At 42.5% G+C, this 21,041-nt stretch overlaps 1 protein-coding gene across 4 annotated transcripts in view; it reads right to left on the bottom strand.

The window, feature by feature from the left end:
- The window catches only part of CDH4 (cadherin 4), a 459,553-nt gene that overhangs the window by 26,933 nt on the left and 411,579 nt on the right, over positions 1-21,041 (bottom strand). For all 4 annotated transcript variants that reach the window (XM_065691453.1, XM_065691454.1, XM_065691456.1 and 1 more), the window contains one exon: positions 17,421-17,558. In XM_065691453.1, the coding sequence (XP_065547525.1) occupies positions 17,421-17,558 (138 nt within the window). The remainder of the gene's footprint in view (positions 1-17,420; positions 17,559-21,041) is intronic.

The raw sequence follows: 21,041 nt of genomic DNA, 5'->3' as shown, positions 1-21,041 counted from the left end.
GCACACGTGAGCACATGGCATGAGCCGTCCCATCTCCAACTGCTTTCTGCACCCAGGCCATACTGTTATGCAGCAAGCTCTGGATATGAGGTGAGGTGCAGCTGGGGAACCCAGCAAACAGAGAGAGCAGGCACAAGTATGCTTAAGGGCATACTCCTGCTATCCAAGTGCTGGCATGTGAGCCAACTGCTTACCTTTTCTGCATGATATTTAACAAAGACACTTGAATAGCAGGGAAATTAATAAACAACTGCAGTCTGGTTGCTGCAATCTGTGTAAAATGGGAAAAAAAAAGATTAAAATCTCCTAATAAATCATTAATTGTGATGGGCCTGCCCAGCCGCAGCGTGGAAACAAGCAAATGCCATCCTAATTGATTGCTTCTTATTCCATCTTTATAGGCCTGCATTTTTTATTATGGGGGCTGAATAAGCCCAGAGGTGTAAAAAACCTCTAGATTGTACTCTGTGTATCTGCCAACTTGATATTTAGATCAATAATCCTCCTCCCCCCAAATCCCCCCTACTCCTACTACTGGTAATTTAGCTTTTCTTCCTGGCAGCCTAATTGCTGTTTTCTTAAGCCTTACTATCAATTCTCTGACCTTTAATTTCCAATATCATTTGCTGTATGGATGACTGTGCTAGGCTGCAAGTTATCCTACCCCTCTGCACTGTATGGGTCAGACTTGGCCATCAGCTTCTGTGACAGTCAAATAGTGACCTTCAGGTTCTCTCTTCACCATTGTCATTGTACAGTAGAGACCACAAGCTTGCTTGAATCTCCCCAAGATCTGTATAAAGTCAACCTATTTTGCAAATTAGATTTGAGATGCTCACTTCTTTACCACATTTTATTAAAGAAATACCCACTCATTGAATGATCCTAGAATCATAGAATGGTCTGGGTTGGAAGCAACCTTAAAGCTCATCCAGTCCCAACCCCTGCCACGGGCAGGGACACCTTCCACTTGAGCAGGTTGCTCCAAGCCCTGTCCAACCTGGCCTTGGACACTGCCAGGGATGGGGCAGCCACAGCTTCTCTGGGCAGCCTGTACCAGTGTCTCACCACCCTCACAGTCCTTAGATAAGATGCTTATATTTAACCTAAGCCTACCATCTTTCAGATTATAGCCATTTCCCCTTGCCCTGTCCCTACATGCCCTTGTCAAAAGCCCCTCTCCAGGTTTCTTGTCATCCCCTTTAAGCACTAGAAGCTGCTCTAAGGTCTCCCCAGAGTCTCCTCTCCAGGATGAACAAGCCCAGCTCTCTCAGCCTGTCTTCACAGTAGATGATCATCACCTTCTAAGTACCACCTTCTAAGTACCAACAGGAACTGAGTACTCATTTTTTCTGAGGCAGCCCATGGCATTACACCAGCAGCAACCCCTCTGTGAGGACCCGGGTAATTATAGACCGGTCAGCCTTACCTCCATCCCTGGAAAGATGATGGAACAACTTATTCTTGACTCCATCACTAGGCATATCAAGGATGAGGGGGTCATTAAGAACAGCCAACATGGTTTTATGAGGGGGAAGTCATGTATGACCAACCTTATAGCCTTCTATGAGGAAGTGACTAGGTGGAGGGATGATGGTAGAGCGGTAGATGTAGTTTTTCTTGATTTCAGTAAGGCATTTGATACTGTCTCCCACAGCATCCTCATAGATAAGCTAAGGAAGTGTGGGCTTGACGATCAAGTAGTGAGGTGGATCGAGAACTGGTTGAAAGGAAGAAGGCAGAGAGTTGTGGTCAATGGCGCAGAATCTAGCTGGAGGTCTGTGACTAGTGGAGTTCCTCAGGGGTCGGTGCTGGGACCGGTGCTGTTTAATATTTTCATCAATGACCTGGATGAGGGAACTGAGTGCACCCTCAGCAAGTTTGCTGATGACACAAAACTGGGAGGAGTGGCTGACACACCAGAGGACTGTGCTGCCATTCAGCGAGACCTGGACAGGCTGGAGAGTTGGGCGGGGAGAAACTGGATGAAATTTAACAAGGGCAAGTGTAGAGTCTTGCATCTGGGGAAGAACAACCCCATGTACCAGTACAGGTTGGGGGGTGACCTGCTGGAAAGTAGTGAAGGGGAAAGGGACCTGGGGGTCCTGGTGGATAGGAGGATGACCATGAGCCAGCAATGTGCTCTTGTGGCCAAGAAGGCAAATGGCATCTTAGGGTGCATTAGAAAGGGAGTGGTTAGTAGGTCAAGAGAGGTTCTCCTCCCCCTCTACTCAGCCTTGGTGAGGCCGCATCTGGAATATTGCGTCCAGTTCTGGGCCCCTCTGTTCAAGAAGGACAGGGAATTGCTTGAAGGAGTCCAGCGCAGAGCCACAAAGATGATTAAGGGAGTGGAACATCTCCCTTATGAGGAGAGGCTGAGGGAGCTGGGTCTCTTTAGCTTGCAAAAGAGGAGACTGAGGGGTGACCTCATCAATGTTTACAAATATGTGAAGGGTAGGTGTCAGGATGATGGAGCTAGGCTTTTTTCAGTGATATCCAGTGATAGGACAAGGGGCAATGGGTGTAAACTGGAGCATAGGAAGTTCCACGTTAACATCAGGAAGAACTTCTTTACTGTAAGAGTGACAGAGCACTGGAACAGGCTGCCCAGGGGGGTTGTGGAGTCTCCTACACTGGAGATATTCAAGGCCCGCCTGGACAAGTTCCTGTGTGATGTACTGTAGGTTACCCTGCTCTTGCAGGGGGGTTGGACTAGATGATCTTTTGAGGTCCCTTCCAACCCTTGGGATTCTGTGTGATTCTGTAAACCTTTTAGCTGTTGGGTTTTCCTATCTCATGCCCACAACATGTCCTGCACTGCAGTGTCCCTGCCTCAACTTCATGTTCACTTGGATCTACTCCACAGTGCATCCATGTATGCTTATCATACTTCAGACTAGCTAAATGACACGTGGCAAATGCTTCCCAAAATGTTCTCTGCTAAGTGTCCACTGCACTCTTGCCAGCTCACAGTTTTGCTCCATTGGTACCAGGCCCAGCTGTCATGGTGGTCATTCAGAAATGAATTGCTTGGGCTGCAAGCACCAGCTTGTGGCTGACAGGCAGGAGTCAGCCTTGCCCAGCCGAGTGGAGGAAAACACACGGCAATTAGCTCACCAACTTTTAAAGGATGCTTTGGAAGTTCTGCCTTCATCGTCAGTGGTTTGTGCTACTAAGATGCGTCATTTGCCTCCAAAGCAGTTCTCCCAGCTCCACGGTGCGGTGGAGCTGGTGCACCTACTTGTTTATTGGAAGTGTCTACAGGAATGCTGGGTGATGCTCAGCATGATCCCAATGCGCTGGTTCCACTTCTGCTGGATGAGTTTGAAAAACAACAGCAGGACCTGAAGTTTTTCACTTCCGAATCTGATCTTATGACAGGATGTAGAAAATCTCATCATGTTCCTGCAGCTGATCAAAGCCATGGGCTTCATGTTTTGTCCTGACTTGTGTTACTATTTCAAGACCTCAAATAATGACCAAATTTGATTAAATTACCAGACGTACTCTTTGAATATGAAGACAAAACAGGAACAGAGGACAAGAAAGCAAGACCCTTTTTTTTCCTCAGAAGCAGCAGAAGAAAACGGTCTGATTTCAAACTCCCTGGTGAGGAAGGAGCGTGCAGGTTTCGCCTTGGTTCAAAGACTCTTCGAGTACTTGCCAGGAGTTCAGAGACAAGAGCACATAATAGTAAAAGGATATTAAAGGTAAAAAAAGGAGTTTGCATGTCTGACAATGAGCACTATTTTTTTTCGTTATCAGATGTTACATTCTTGTGACAGTATGAAAAGATGCCACAGAACTGATGCCACAGGACACTATTCTGCTGCAAGATAATCATTGCCAGATAAATATGAAATGAGGTTTGAACTTTGCATAGAATTTAGATATTTTATAAAAATGCATTACAACACAAAGGAGCTTTTTACAATGTTCATACGAAAGGTTTAAGAAGACATTAAAATTATGCCCTTGAAAAGGCATATAGCCTTGTCAAGAAAAAAAATACTCTACATTAACCCCATGTAGGAAAGTTGTACTTTATCTTCATTTCAAAGGCTGTAAAGGACAACTTTAATCAACCTACTTGACTTTGGGGACTTGCACGTCTCACTGAAACTCATGAAATCTGGCATAGTGTGGTTTCCAGAACACAAAAGCCTTTAATCTGTAACCTGGCACTCTTGTACATTCAAATCCTGATACTATCTCCTTGTTAGGAACTAAAATTGTGAATTTATCCAAAATGGGATCTCATCTCGTCTAAATAATATGGCCTTTGCAACAGTGACCTTTAACAATGGTTATACTCAACAATAAAAGATTTTATGTCAGGAGCCAGTGGAAACTGTACATGTTAAAATTCTGATCTGATAGCAAAGCCTTTTATTTTCCAGTTTTAGACAAGAATCCTTTGAACATTTCATTTGCTCTCTTGTCTAACACACCTTTGTTTCTTGCCTTCAGAATGAACAGCAGGAAAAGGCAGCTGATAACTTTCTGCAGACTACTGGATTGTCATGTGTAATTAGTAATGCTATCTTTTAAATAGAGGCATAGATTTTAAAACAGCTGGAACTGCCTACAAAGCCTCATTCTTAATAACACACACATATTTATACAACAAACCAGTTTTGCACAGATACATTATCACTTTACAGTGGCTGACAGCCTTATGCTTCCCTTCAGCTGCAGAGCTAAAGGCTAAGGGACTTGCCCATGTAGTTGTAGAATGGGTTGGAACCTTGTCCTGCCCTTTGCTGCCTGTTTTGGGGTAGGATCCTGAAAACTTCATTAATTCACGTGCTACTTGATAAATTCATTAGGTCAGCCTGGATTAGTCTATTGATCTCCCTAGTGCATTGCCATGTAGCCCTTTGATCCCTGCTGAGCTACTGAGATGGAAAAGCACCCAGACAGGAATGTTGGCAGGGATCCATGCACTGGAGATGATGAGCTCAATCACCAGCTCCTCCCCAAGCTCTGCACCATGTTGGCTTCAACTGGGGAACATGAACAGGTTTGTATAGCTGGGGAAAAACAGGCCAAAAGAACTGGTTGTGAAGCTCCCACCATCTCAAAGGCCAACTGTGGTTTAGATACGTTGACTTTAAATTCCAAAGCAGCGCTAGCATCTTGTGCATCACCCAGCGTGGCAGGAAGAGAGCTTTCCAACATGCAGGCTGCCTTGTTCGCACTTACTCTCCAAAATAACCACCTTCCTTAAAAGTGGATGAAATTTATTTGATGGCATGTCAAGCCTCACATTTCTTTCTATCCTCACACTACAAAGTAGCAAATAATGCCCCCGTTTTGAACAAAACTCTGAAAACAGTTTTCCTCATTCTACATGTAAACCAGACTGACAAATAACGTTCGACAGAGTTCAGCTCCTAAGTGAGCAAAACACACTTCACAGCTCTGACTCTGTATTTCTTGGTGAAATGTGATTGGATCTAAGGAGGAAATTCTTTCCTGTTAGGGTGGTGAGGCACTGGAATGGGTTGCCCAGGGAGGTTGGGAGTGCTCCATCCCTGGCAGTGTTCAAGGCCAGGTTGGATGAAGCCTTGTGTGGGATGGTTTAGTGTGAGGTGTCCCTGCCCATGGCAGGGGGGTTGGAACTGGGTGATCTTGAGGTCCTTTCCAACCCTGACTATTCTATGATTCTATGATTCTATGCTTTAATTCAGGCACCTGTAATAACATTTCATAAAGAAGGGCCTTAAGCTGATAATTCTGGTTTAGGATTTTCTTATTAACTGCCCACTCCTCATAATGAGTTTTTAATTTATTTATTTTTTCCTAGATTTTAAGGCATATAAAAGCTGTTCATGTGCCTTTGGGATCTGAAGACACGTATTTGGGAAAGGGGGAATTTTAAGAGGACTGAAACTGAATTTTTGATGTATGCTATAATCCTGGTATTAAGAATTTTAACAAGCTTCCCATGAAGCACAGCTCAGCCAGTCTGCACACTGACTCCTGCTCAAACCTCTGCCCTGCAACTGAAATCTCTGTTGTTTCCAGATTAGTCTCAGAATTAGCACACAAGGGGATTTTTTTCTTTATGACTAGATTTGAACACCATAATTAGGTGCTGAAAAACCCTCAGGGTTCGGTCATAAACAGGGTTATTGTTTATATTGACTAAACAGAGCATCTTTGTAGGAGAAAGTCACTGATGCATGTTTTAGTCTAAAAGTGCTGCTACCACAGTTTAAAGATGGGATTTTCTGAGCTGGTGCCTTGATGGTCAATTTTCATCTCCTTACTGCTATATAAAATGTAATGGCAATGTTGGTGGGGTGAGAGCAAAGGAAGATCTGTGTGCTCCCACCTGCACCCCTGTGCTGTGGTTTCTACAGGAAGGGAATAAGAAGTGCGGGACACGTCTCCACATTGCAGGGGTTGCTGAAGAGATAAACCCAGATGATTCAGCTGCAGCACTGCTCCGAAGTAAGCAGAGAGGAAACCTGCCCTTCCAACCCCACCTTCTGATGTACTCCCCAGAACCACAGAATTGTAGAACACTTTGGGTTGGAAGGGACCTTTAAAGGTCATCTAGACATGAGCAGGGACATCTTCAACTAGAGCAAAATCTGGTACTACAGAAAAATGCATGCCTGCCTGCTTAGAGTAATTCAGAGCACAGAGTGAAGACTAAATTAAATGCTGTGCAATTCATCAGACTTGCCATGAGAAAGAGGCTTCTCGCTGAAATTCTGTTTACAGCAAGAAAGTCAAAGTGCATGTAGCAGAGAAGAGAAATGCAGTGAGAAATGGGAGAATACTGGCTTAAAGTGAAGGAGTCCCTGTATACTTGTAAGTTTAGGAAGGGAAACATTCTTATTTCTTCTCTGTTATTTTTTGGCAATTAAAACACATTACTGCATTAAGCTGAATGGTTTGAAAAACTCTACCATACTCAAAACCCTTTTCAGAAACCTTTTAACCATTCTCTATGATTTTAGCTCTTCTGTTTTCTGTGTTCTGACCTTCTCTTCTACGATTGGGAAGTGCTAAGACATCCTGGACAGTTTGAAATACTTGATAAGAGAAAACTCACAGCACTACCAAATCCTTTGCTAAATCTCTTCCCTCCCTCCCCCCCAGCATGTCACTGAAGATTTCGTAAGTGAAATGTGCTTAATGAAATTCCAGATATATGTCCTCTTAAAATGACATCCCCTGGAAGCAAATACTTTTAAGGCAACAGAATATTGAAGAATTAAAAACCTGCCGACCCAAGGAAGTTAGCCAACTTCAGAAGGGGATTTATTTCAGTGCCTTCCTATAGTGGAGTTACAAAACGCATTTAAATGTCTCAGCCTCACATCAGTGCCCAAGATGCTGTGTATTTTTAAGATAAAGAAATAATCCACTATAAATGCATATTTGCCTGGGACATCCGGCAGATGTGGAGATGTATCTGCCAGAGTTGTGTGGATGTCCTGGATGGTGCTGAGTGCCCGCAGTCAGGCAACTGAACTGGGGCCTCCAAGGCCAGGTCTGGCCTTAAGAGGAGAATTAGGATATTTAATACATATCCCAAAGTAGGAAGAGGCCCACAATCCATACAAAATCATTAAAATTTGAGAGAAATACTACAGGTGGATAAAAGCTAGATAAGAAATGCTGGCATGGGTAGGTACATGAGATACAGGAGCATTAGTGTCTGATTTCTCCTTGAAATTTTATCTTGACTGGCACACCAGGGATTATGGGAATGGTGTCTAACCCACACACATGTATCAGGTGGTAGAGACCATAGTGGTCTCCATCACAGCACATCCCAGAGTAGGAAGGGTATTTCTCTGTAGATGTTTACTCCTTTTGACTACAGAGATTTTGTCAGCGGCACCTGGCTGTGTCACACCTCACTGCACACACGTATCTCACATGTGCCCTGGGACCTCCTTCTCTCTAGACAATTCCTCCACAACACTATCGAAGGCACAGTCTGACGATGTGGTCTACAGCTTCTCCCTCCAGATCATACATATTAAACAGGGAAGTATAAGAAGAAGAGAAGTCCCTGCTAAATGAGACATCGCACCAGGAGATACAGCACTGCCAGATGTTGCAAATGAAACATCTGATGTCTAATGGGTTATAGCAAGTGACAGCTGATAGGTGCCATCAATACCACATGGGACAGGGGTGGCCCTGGCGTTGTACAGGTATCATCTGTGTTTTGGTAATATGAACCTGACTGCATAAACCAGCAAAACAGCAGGCTGGACAATCAAATGTCATAACAAATTATCACCTATCACTATGATGCTGATGATGGATAGACACATGCCTCTCAATGCCATCAACAACAGCTACCTGAAAGCACTGTAAAGAAAGGAAAGCATCTTGTTGTACATTACAGTGGGCTTATAATGTATAAGGTACACAGGCAGAGGCTGTGCTCTTAACTCCTGGATTTCAGCTACTTAGGTACTGAGAAGCAGGGCATGAGCAGCAGTGTGGGCTCTACCTCTTTTGTGGTACCTCTAACAGGCTGAGATTGTGCTCTCTAGCATGGAGAGAAGAGGTTATATTACTCTTGATTTTACACTGAGCAGTACACGTGTCAAATCTGAGAGACACCAATAGAGTATTTTTTCCTATTCCCTTTCTTATTTTTTTTTGTGACAGAAAACTGAAATCTGTAATGAAACTATCAGTCCCATTTTGTAAATCACTGGTCTTTGGCAATTTTAAACTCCAAAGTCTGAAAAATTCATTACTTCTAACTTCCATCAAGGGTGTTCCTGAAACCAAAATTACTTAATCAACTCAATTTAGCTTCTTGTGTAGACCTAATTCAGAAAAACTTTATCTTCTTGAATTGTTATTGCAATTAATTCCCCCCCTTCTTTTTCTGCAGCAGACGACATTTCAGTAATTAGATATTTTATAAAAATGAGTTATTCGCTCAGAGTAGCTTCACTTTTATATTTGATTAATCATATTACCACTGAGGTCTGGGTTTTGTCTCCAAGGAAAGTTTAATGACCTCATTTTAATCCTTCTTTTAACCACCAGGCAGGTAGCAATGAAGAGAAATAAAATTATCCTTTTTTTTCCCTTTTCTTTTTATTTATTTATTCCCCCCCCCACCCCCCCACCCCAATCTCAAGATTACATTTGATGTCTTTTCTGTGTGACTGACCCATTTATAAGGAAGAATCTAGCTGATTCCAATTAGGTTCAGGACAGAATCAGGCTAAGCAGAGCCTTGAACTGTGCCTTAATAACTAACGCTCAGTGTGATGGTGAGGAACCAGAACTGTTCCACTGAATGGCAGTAGGTTTAAAGCACTGTACATGATCAATTTGGTGATAATTTGAAAACGAATGTACTGAAAGGAAATAAACAAAACAAAAGCCACTGTAAATTTAGGTTTTGATTAATAGGGTCTATTAGTAAGAGACTTATATCAAGGAGACCACATTTTTTCATACGAATGCATATATACCCACACTATGTAATGGAATAATGCATATAAGCCACAATTGATCTGGGAGTAGAGACTTGGATATTATTGATGACTGCCTGCCTTATATCAGTATCTATCTATGCTTTCAATCTAGCTATATATGCTTATCTATGTTTGTGTAGTTGTAGGTATACATCGCTATATCTCTCTATCCATCTTGCAGACTATACTAAGTAGGCTCAAAGGCATTTCATCCTTTCTGTCGTGTGCTACACTGGTGTAAAGTCTTAGCAGAGATCACAGAAGGGGCTGATGCTCTTTTTATTAAGACATGAGGAATTTTTGTTTTCCCATAAACTGAGAAATATCTTTCATTTCAGATGAAAGAGGTGACAAAATAAAGAGCAAAAGTTGAGTATCCACAGGAGAGCATGCAGCGTGTCTTGTTTTCCATAGCACTGCATTGAAAGGGCCTCCAGGCACTTAAAGATGCTGTGCTTGGGAAGAGCCACACTGCTCACAAAAGATCTGCACCCTGAATTGGGATCTCACTCATTCCTTATCAGAATCAAAACTCTGTGGGCAGCACAGTTCTTAAGCTCTGCTGGGCAGGCTTTGCACTTAGGTAGACATCCATCTCCAAAGGTCAGTTTGATTCAGAAGGTTGACAAGATGTAAGTAACCTCTTTGATTCAGAAGGTCGACAAGATGTAAGTAACCTCTATCAAGACGTAAATACTTTCCTAACCATGGCTACGTCTGGGGCAGCAAAGCCCCTGGCATTTGCAGGACAAGTTCTGGGCAAAAGCTGCAACAGGATGAGAAGAAAGAATAGTTTCTGCTTGTGCTCCCTCTGTTTGTTAATGCTACCTCTTGACCTGACATCCTTAGTCTAATTCATTGCTCGTGAGAAAGCTTTTCATCAGGAGCTGCAGTGAGAAGGAGAAAGCCCATTTCAATGTATAAACACCCAGTTCTTACTTAGAAACACTAAACTGATTGGTAGTTTTTAAGACTTCACCAACTATACATTTAATTGAAATGCACACATTGTTAAGTAGATGCTCATGTACCCAAATGCTACTGGGCATATGTGATTCACCTGAATATAACAATTTATTCCAGTTACACGATGACAGCTCTATAACGACCCAAGCTTCCCTGTGCAGTTTTCCTGAGCTTGGAAAATTGCAAGTGAACACAGTCACCTGGGATTTCCCATGAAAGCACAATGGATTTCTAATGATAAAGCCTGTCTTCAGGACTGTTCAGAGCTCCCAAGTTTGTTTGCGTTTGTAGAGGAACCAGTCCTGTACACTTGCTCACCGCAATATTAGGTCTTTTCCCTTGCCAGCTCTGACCTGCGCTGTTCAACTTGATTTCTGCCTCTTATGACAAATGCCTCTAAATTATGCAAAGGGCATAATTTTGATGATTTTATAACACCGCAGCATCCAGGCTTATCTATACTCATATGCCACTGGAGCCTTTCTGAATGGCACAGATGTAATGATGGGGACTGTGAGAACTGAATGGGCAACTACATATAGAAATTGGGCTCAGAATTTAAGACCTTGATTTTTCCAGGTCTGGACATGTGTCCCGGTCCTGGGAGGTAGTTAGCTACTCACTCCTGCTGGTTTTTTCATGGATCAGTGTGGTAAGACCACTTTTCAGGAAGCCCTTTGTAGGCATACTGGTCCTTTTTCGCTGTCTGCAGGAAATCCCACTGAAATCCTGTTCCTGCTGGATTCTCCCTTCACAGCATAAGACTAATTTGTAAAACATGAGCATGCATGTAAAAGGATAATGCTCACATGTACTGAATACTTCAGGATACATGTGGCTATAAATGTGCTTAGGAAACCTCAAACCGCTGGCAGGCTGACTTGGTTTCCAATTTTGGTTTCCTACCTCCATTAAACATCCTTTCCCCAAACTAGACCTATTCACATCTTTGCATTACACTCATTTGGAAGTCAGTATCTTGCAGCCTGAAGGAAAAGCTCAGGGTTTCCTCTGCTACTTCGCTATTTTTGAACTCTCCGTTAAAACCAGAGCTCAGCAGGATTCAGCTGTGGGGCCAAAGACAAGGTGAAGCTTCACCCCAAGGTTGCCACTTGCAAAGCCACATTCTTACATCTCACACCAGTTATTTCTGCAGCTCTGGATAGCATTGCTCTTGCATTAGGTAATGCACAGCTATGTTTTTGTCCTCAAACAATTGACATCATAAGAAATGCACACAGAACAAGGAGTACAATTCTGATTTATGCTTGTTTGCTTTTCCAGTATCTTGGCAAATTCACAGAGCAGGACTCAGCCGGCATTATGCCACAGCTGTGAAAAAGGCAGATTTGATTCTAGGAAATATGAGTGTTCTTGTTCAAGACACTGAAAAAATCTTATCTGGATTACTATATACAAATTGGGTCAGAAGAAAGATATCTGAGCAGAGCCTGGAGCACAGCAGGGTCAGCAAGACAAGCAGGGGAACAGAAAGCTGTAATGTAACAAGGGGTTGGAGGAGCTTGGCTTGTTCAGCTTCACCAAACGATATGCACTAGCATATCAGGGTGGAGATGGGAGAGAAAATGGGAAGGAAACATCAAAATGAGAGAAGGAAGGACTATGGTAAAGGCCAGCGCTAGCATGGCAGTACTGCACAGAGAGCCTGCTTCACTTTCAAACTTCAAAGCATTTTTTGGCATGGGCTCACCAGCATTTTCAATGGTATTCAGTGCAGCCAGAATACCTGCCAGACAAAGGTCAGGCATTTTTGGCAGTGCAACGCCAAAACCAAAAAGCCCATTTAACCTGAGTCTCCACGGCATATTGCCCATGAAAAAACAAGCTCTTCAACTGCAGATTTCACTGCTGACTGATTCAGCCCAGTACGAGCCTGGTTACTAACTCAGAGTTACTGTAGGAGCCTGAAACGAGCCTGATCTGACACAATTAAACAGCCCAGTTAAAAAGTGGCAAGAACTGCTTTTTCTAATGTACCTGCAACAAGTACTTGCTCCTCCAATGACTAGTGAAATCCTCTTTGTAACTAGATTAACCTTACCCAGCTATATATGCTCTTCTGCTAGAATATGAGTCTCTCTGTACACAGGGTGTTATTCTGTACCAGGTGCTCTGCTTTGAGCTCACAGCCAGCCTTTGATCAGATTGCTTTTGCCAGGCCAGCAAGAGTCAATGCTGCCTGGGCACTGTGAGCTGGGAAGCATCCACCCCTGCCCAACAGTCCATTCCTAAACCTTTAGAGCTGTTCTTAATGGAATTCAGTGCCCAGATTAGCCAGCGAAGCAGCATGGTGGAGAAGGGGATGCGGTCCTAGAGCTGCCTCTTTAAAACATACTCCACTGGATTCAGCCTTGGAAGAGGAGATTCTCAAAGCAGTGCCAAAGGGCAAATTTTAAAGTAGCTTTAAATAAGACCTCCTAAGGCTCAGGAGCTTAAAGAACTTCAATAGCCCAGATTCTTTTTTCCCCCTTCCTTTCTTTCCTTTTCTGTTTTTTAAAGGAGATGTTGATTGCCAGGCAGGTTTTCCCAGGAACCCACAACCTCAACTAATCACAAGCACTTCAGCCCTGCGAAATAATATTTCCCTTACACAGGCTACTATAAAAACAAGTTCTGCACAGTAGGCAAATTTAAAATAACTTTTAATTAACATTTAAGACACAGAAGTCTGATCATGCAAATTCATCTGCGTCTCCTCTCAGCGCCTGATTGTTCCTGATTGAATACGATAAAAATAGACTTTGTATGAGTCAAGTGTGCATGGATTTCTTTCACTTCTCCTCCCCTCTGATTATGAATTTCCTTAGGTAAAGTGGAAACCCCTGGATGGCCAGTAACAGTATCATGGGTCAGCCTGGAAAAAGCATCCTAGCTGATACGGGCTCACTGGAATTACAGGCATTCCTTCTGTGAGCAAAAAAGATGCTCCCACATTACACAAAATCTCACCCGAGACTACCCAGCATTGTCTCAGCTGACTTTTAATCTCTGAAATGCTAGCACTAATTTCACTGCACCCCCCTGTATCTGAGATGAGCATCTGGCCAGAGGCTCAGCTACGGATCTGTATTAACACGGACAGAATGCAACTCGCCTGCACATGAGAGATAAATATTTGAAGGGAGGCTGAGGAATTTCCACATAATTAAAACACGTCAGAGGGCATGACCCTGTTACAAGGAACAAGGGCTCTGCGTAAGGGAGGACACACTGATACCAGTTCCATTATCTTGTAACAGGAATGGAGCCAGTTTCCCCAATAAAGCTTCCTACAAAGCCGCTGTAACACAGCCCTGTCAAAATGTCACTATGTTACACCTGTAAGCAACAATGTCACATGAAGAACACAACACAAAGAGCAAGTTGAAATCCCTTAGCTATCCAGAACAGTGCTCCCTGGGTCACAGTCCTGCACTAAATCATTACTATTGCCCAGAATAGCAGCCTATGATGTTAACAGTGTTTTGCGGGATGCTCCACTCTCCTGGTGCAGATTTGATTGCTTCCTGATCTGGGACGGTCTTTTGTGAGAGATTTCCTCACTGTTAGCTCTCTGACGCTTCTCAGCATGGACAGAAAGCATCATAGGTAAGAAAACATTCACCATCACAACAAGCAGACCCGGAAAGGATTACAGGAGATCACCCTTGCCATGCCCCAGCACCTCACAGTTCAGTGCAGGTAGTCCTGGTTGTGACTTCCAGGACAGGTCATGCCCCTTGCTGATGGAGACTGCACTCAACCTAACAGCTGGCTTTAGTCTAAAATTGCTTTTACCTTGAGACTGTGATTCCTCCCGCCTCCCAGTATAATTTCAGTTGGGGCTGCTTCTTCCCCTGCTGTTGTGCAGGGTCTTCCCCCAGCCTTTCCAGTGATGTTCTAGAGGTTGTGAAATCCACATCAATCTATTTTCACATAAGCAAGCGATCTTTCTGGAGTTTTACTGGAGTATCTTCTATTTGTACACTTAAGGATCTTCTGTGTCACTTTATTGCTTTTTTTCCACCTGTTATCTAGCACTACACTTGATCACAGCCCATCTGGTATTTTGGATGTCCATTAGCTAACACACCTCCCCAGGTTACCCTACGAACGTGGCATTTTGGCACTCGCATGCCTGTGCCTAAACTTTCACATGGTCTGTGCATGCCGGTCTCTTCTCCCCCTGCACAGTGTGCTCAGCTGCAGACGTGACCTGACTTCCCTGACCATCCCAGCGGCTGTTTTCTTCTCTCCCGTCCTGTTCTTAAATTTTACGCAGCAACATTAATTCCTGCTGCTGAATACATGAGCTGTGACACCAGCGTGATGCAGTGTCCGCCTGAGCTACATTCTTACCCAGAAATGATTAAGTCTAAAACCACCCTGGGTGAGTGACAGGTAATTTAGGAGCACTACAGGGTGGGCCTTTGTATGTGTCTATGCTGAATACGGTTCCATGAGTTCCTTTCGTCTGGCAGCTTGCCAAGAGGAAACCACAGTTTCAGTTATTCAGCCTATTTTGTTTTTACAACAGCATCTCAATACACAAGTATTCAAAATATAAATATCCCATATCTCTCCGAACAGTCCCCAGTCTTAAAAGAGACCATGGGCTTTCTTACCCTCTGAGGAGCTGTGGATTTCCTGCAAAGAGATTTCTGCTGGTTTTTAGAGGTGTTAAAATGCAGATCAGCCTATTTGAGGACAGCGAGGAGATTCAGCTCAGGTTTATAGAGACAGCCTGATGCTGTTCTCTCTGTCAGTCAGGGGAAAACCATATTATACTTTCATACTCATATGAAATTCATCCTGCCTATACCCAGGAATATATCAAAGATATTTGTTTCCGCAGAATGAGAAAATATAACTGTAAAACACCACTGGTTTTCAAATCTTTATAAAGTCTTGTGTTCTACTGTATAAAGCCCTTTGGTTCTTTAAAAATCCTCAGTGATTGAAATTAGATAAATAATGCTACACATCATCCCTGCTTAGAGGAAAAGTAGCGTTTTCTAATCCATTTAACACAATCCTATGGGTAATTCTTTTAATGTTTTTTATTCCTTCCACGTGTAACACTCAGCGACATTAAATACTCGGGATTCACCTGAAAGCAAATTTCTATTATCACACCTGCATCAGATTCAGCTTTGGAAAGTGTTTTGGAAAGGCATTAAAATTCACCACATCGGGAGGGACACTGCCTATCAGAAGGTACTGATGTGCAGGTGTGACTACCCCTGACACAGCTCATCCTGCTACCCAAAGCCTCAGCTCTGGACTTGTGCTTGGAAAGGATCAGGCAACCTGGGTCATCTGGAACAACCTGCGCTTGAATGACATGGCCACTAGATGTCATTCCTTTTTCACTCAAATGGAAGTTAAAGTAGTATTTACCTGGCAGAATAAGGTCCCCCTGCAAACACTAGGAAACTGGAGTATGCTTACTGCTGTGGTGAAGAGTCCCATGGCCTGAGAGACACAAAACTAACACTGGATGCTACAAAACTTTCCAGAGAACAATCCCATGCTGGAAGGAGAAAGGACTACATGCCCCGAGACTTCTATCAGATTTTTATGGCTCTTCACAGCATCATACTTAAGAAGATATTCAATGATAACTTTGCAACACAAAGCTCGGTGTGTTCACTATGACAGGTATAAAGTACATGTGCTGCTGTTCAACCCACCCTATACACAAGCTGCAGATTGACACCCAGATCTGAAAAACAGCTTTGTCCCTGTTTTTCTCTGGTTCAGGAAGAATTTAGTGGAATCTAGTCACTCCATCAGAAAATTCTGGCACTGCTCAGGAGCTGAGCACATCACATCCATGAGCACAGGATCTGATAGCGATGGGAGGGAAGGACGCAGACTTCACAGCTGGCACGGAGCACACCTGAGTCCACAGTGGCATAAACTGGGCTCTACATGCCTGCCTTGAGTTCTGCTACATATTTATAGTTTGTAAGGGTATCGATAAGGGGAAACTTCAGTACTTCCTTAATAAATATTTGCAGACCCTTTAAGCTGGAATGAAAATCCAGAATAATACAAATAATAAAAGGATTCCTCAAAGGATGCTCAGCGACTCGAGCACAACGCAGTCAGACTTTCCGTATTTTTAAAGATTTGGTGTCAGTTTCAGATACATCATTTACTGCTCCTTGTAGACCCTCATATGAATATAGACAGCGGATTTCTCATTTATTAGCAATTCTGGAAACCTCAGAGAAGTAGAGGTCTACATGCTATGCACATTTCAGATGTTTTGTGTCTTATCAGAAGGCTGGAAAGAACCAGAGCCCATCATTTCAACTTCCAACTCTTCATTTTTACCTCAACCCGCTTTAAAAAGCAATCTATTTTTTCCCCATTGTCCCCCAGTAACAGCAACTGGGAGCAGATGAGGACATAATAAAGAAATACTGTGCTAATATAAGAAAGACCTTTAACTGATTAAAAACAGATGTACTGAAGAATGTCTACGCATTTACTGCCAGCACACACAAATACCTCTGTTAGAGCTGTCAATGAAGTACAGATTTTACTAGATACCTGTTACCATATAGAATATTTACTGCTTCCTTGAAATCATATTCAAGATAGTAAACCTGAAATATCTCTTACTGCTCAGGATTTTACTACAAGTAATAATAACTCTGGTATGCCTATAGCCAGTTGTTGTGTAACAACTGTATCCTCTTTGGTGTATTCGGACATCCTCTGTTTACCACATTATTTCAGCTTCTTTAGTACCTTAGCAAAACTGGTCACCAAATTGTTTTGCTCGTTCATGAATCATTCTTTTTTATCTTTTTTCTCCCCTTTTTCCCCCTGAAAGACTTTGTTCTGCGGTTATCTGTCACATTCTTCCTATCTGCCAAACCAGCTAAGAGAGATGGAGCATGTAAACATCCATGAATTACAAACATATGTGTCCATGTATCACGGTGCTGATGTATCCATACTTACAGTGCTTGTAGTGAATTCGGGTGGGTTGTCATTCACATCTGTCACTGTAATGATTGCTGTTGCCGTGTTTGAGAGACCGTAGTTAAGATTTCCTTCCATATCTGTGGCTTGAACAATGACTATATACTGCTGAACTTTCTGAAAAAGAAAAAGATTAGAAATAAAAATGCATCCTGTAAAATGCTTTGGTTTATTTTCCGTGTACAAGTGCAATCTTTACGCACACTAAGAAGTTAATCAGATTCCAAATGTTAGTAAAAAACCCCCAGATATTATTGTCTATCACATTTTTGAAGGGATTTTTACAGAGATTGGTGGATAGCATACATTTTATGGTAAAATAAAAATCTTACGGGCAAAATTCCTTGGTCAAAACAGACATTTCTGTTAGTTTTTAAGCATTTTCAGCAACATTAGCTTCTGCCTTCTGAAAACCAGTAAAAATTTTGCTAATGTGTTTTCATTGAAAACATTACTAAGAACATTACACTCCCAAAATTGACAGCAACATTACGTGGCAGCTCTCCAGCTCGTTCTGCTCACACAGTTCGATGCCCACAAAGCATTTTGATACTTAAAATCCTCCCCATGTTTCAATCCTTAACACAATCTTGGTAAATAAGGAGAATTTTAGTCCAGTATGAAAAAAAATTAAATAAAATACTCAGTGCAATAAAGAGAAGTTCAGCAGAACTGATTCAAATTCCTGAGCACTCCAAGCAACCTGGCTCTTAAAGAAAAAGCCTTACAGAGCCAGCCATAAAAATCACCCATTAAAGATCTTCTAAAAGACACTGTATGTCAATGTGACTGGAAAACAAACCTGAATATAACAGAGGAGGGCATCGGAGCTTGCACGTGTGTATATCTCACTAGGATGTCTCTTTACTTTGGAATATCTTCCCACTCCACAAAAAGCCTCCTCATCTTTAAAACTGGCCTCAACAACAAGCGTTTTATTTGGATCAGCAGAATTTACTATTGATGCCTACTCGTGTCATGCTCAGGGTACGCAGAGCGCTTCCCAGGTGGGTATGAAAGCAAAGATCCTCTTCTGAAATACGGGCAGAGTGATGTGCCAAGAACCAGGGAGGGATACAACAAAATCAGTGTGACTGAGGGCAAAACTACACATTACACTCTCTTCCTTAAGGTTTAATTACAAATGTGAGCTGGGGTGCAAGGAGCAAGCAGATCTGAGGGCACATCAGAGAGCCTGAAGGGTGTGCAGAACCAAACCGAGGCACGATGTTATGCAGGAAAAGTTTTTTCAAAGCCAAGTGGAGGGACTTTGCTGTGAGGACCGACTGACTGCATGCTGGATTGTTCCTGCTCTCAGAGCACAGCTTAGGCTCTCAAGAGCTGCTCCTTTCCTGTGCTGATGTTACAAGCTTGCGTAAAATGTCAAATGTCCTTTGAAATCTCCAAGGGCAAGAATCAGGTCAATTAGGTCTCTCCACTCCTATATAAACATCCTTGAGGTGCTGTAATTGGCTTAATACTATAATTCTTCTGAGTTGCTAGAATAACAGAGATCTGAATTTCAACTTTACCTTGATTCCAGGACTTAACTGACAGATATTAACCTGCTAAATTGACAACCCATCACATACAGGGATCCATCAGCAACTTGCAACTGGAATATATTATGGAAATGCACTTCCATTATCTCTTGCCACCTTGTATAATAGAACATGAGGGAGAAACTATTGTTAGCCTTTGGTTTTCCTCACACAAAGGGTTGCTGTTCATTTCTCCATTGGTAAAGCACTGGGTAACTGAAAAGCTGAAATGTCCTTATTAGTGAATATAATTTCTATTTCATATTTAGCTTTTCCTTTCGTATTCTCTCTCACAGTCAACCTGGGAGGCTGACAGAAGTATTCTCTAACAGGCCAAATCCTTGTGAGCCAAATTAGGTTTAAATCTTAGAAGAGGCAGGAAAATGTAAAAAAAAAAAAAAAAACCCCAAAACCAGGAGCAATCAGATCCCACATAAATGAGAAAATCAGGTCAGAGGCCCACATGAGAGATTCCATTTCAACAGTGCATTTAAATGGCAAAGCCATCTCTAACGTTGCTCACTGCAGTGAGATAGAGACACATAATTCCCAGCATTTCCGATGTGATGGCATAGCTGTAACACATCCGATATTGTAAAAGCTTCAGTGCTTCAGCAGCAACTGCAGGAAAAAAATATGTTCCTTCCTTCCCATCAGCTGAGAGAGCTATAAAACAGCTTCCATTGACAGGGGTGCTTGTGTTTTAGGGTTTTTTTCCTACTTTTGGGTGGTTTTCTATTTCACAGCTCATGGATGTGTCCACCGGAGCGAGCTGGGACCATCACAGCAGGGCGCTTCCGGAAAGGGGATGGCAAAGGCAGCTCTGCTTCTGTGCCAGAAGTGATTCCACAGCTCGTGACAGCGTTATCTGAACTCTGAGAACAAGCTGCAGACTGTGGGTAAGGTCACACTCTGTCTGCACTGCACTTTTTCATACCCTGACCCAGCCTCTAAACTCCCACCGCCTTCAGCTCCTTTATTCACTCCTCAACCAAAGCATCCCCTGGAAAAATGAATTCTCTCATACAAGAAGGGGGAAGGGACTAGAAAGTCTCATTTAAAAGCTTTGTTAACTTCACAATTTTACTGCTTATTAAATTATACATACTCCAATGACACACACATCTGTGTGTGTGCATACTCAGACACTGTCTTATTAATCTCAGGTTTACAATAAGGTTCTTTTATTTAATAAGACACCTTTCCCTAAGCATCACAGCAGTGTTAATAAAACCCTGCACAAATTCAGAATGATAAATTAAAGTTAAAAGAAAGATTTTATCAATCACATAATACAATGCCAAAAAAGAAAATGTCCAGGATTTAGTGATGTACAAATATACCAGCCACAAAGAGCATAAGGATGGGATGAAAGGAAGGATGGCAAAGAAGCATTGCATGCATGCAAGCCCAATCCTAGTGTGAAAATACAAGGAATTAGAGGAGATTTCAAATGGACGAAGTGATCAGGTAGGATTTTTAGGGGAATGCACACATCTCAGATGGGTGCTGTATCTCTCATGATACTGGAGGCAGCTGCAGCAATCAGGGACATATGAGAGGTGAGCTGGTGGTGGAAACTTAAGAGACATCACCAAAGCTGCACTGATTTCCATCTGCTGAAGACATAGCTTGTGTTTAGAGCAAAAGTGCAATCTGTCGTGGAGAATGGGCTTGGTTGTACATAAAGCTGTACAAAACACAGACATGTAAATCATATATACGTAAACCACAAAAGCATTTAGGTCGAAAAGACTTTTAAGACCATCAAGTTCTAACTGTAAACCTAAGACTGCCAAGTCCACCAAATAAAGTACTCTGAGATATGTCAAACCTTTAAGCACTCAATTGGCATCCATGTCCAGCTCTGAAAGGCTCCTGTGTGGGCATGCAAGAGTGGTGCTTTAAAGTATCTAGTTTTAGTTTATAACTAATTCAATCTCCAGTGAGATTGGCCCCAGCAGATAAAAACTTACCGATTTCTTTTGTTTTGTTTTTTTTTTTTTTCCCTGTAGCTAACCTTTTTGCTCTTGTGCATTAAGCTCATTTTATTGAACTA

The sequence above is a fragment of the Lathamus discolor genome, chromosome 11, assembly GCF_037157495.1.
Source record: "Lathamus discolor isolate bLatDis1 chromosome 11, bLatDis1.hap1, whole genome shotgun sequence".
Lineage (NCBI taxonomy): Eukaryota > Metazoa > Chordata > Aves > Psittaciformes > Psittacidae > Lathamus > Lathamus discolor.
Note: the sequence above shows the minus strand (reverse complement) of the source record. Positions and strands in the feature narration are given on the sequence as shown.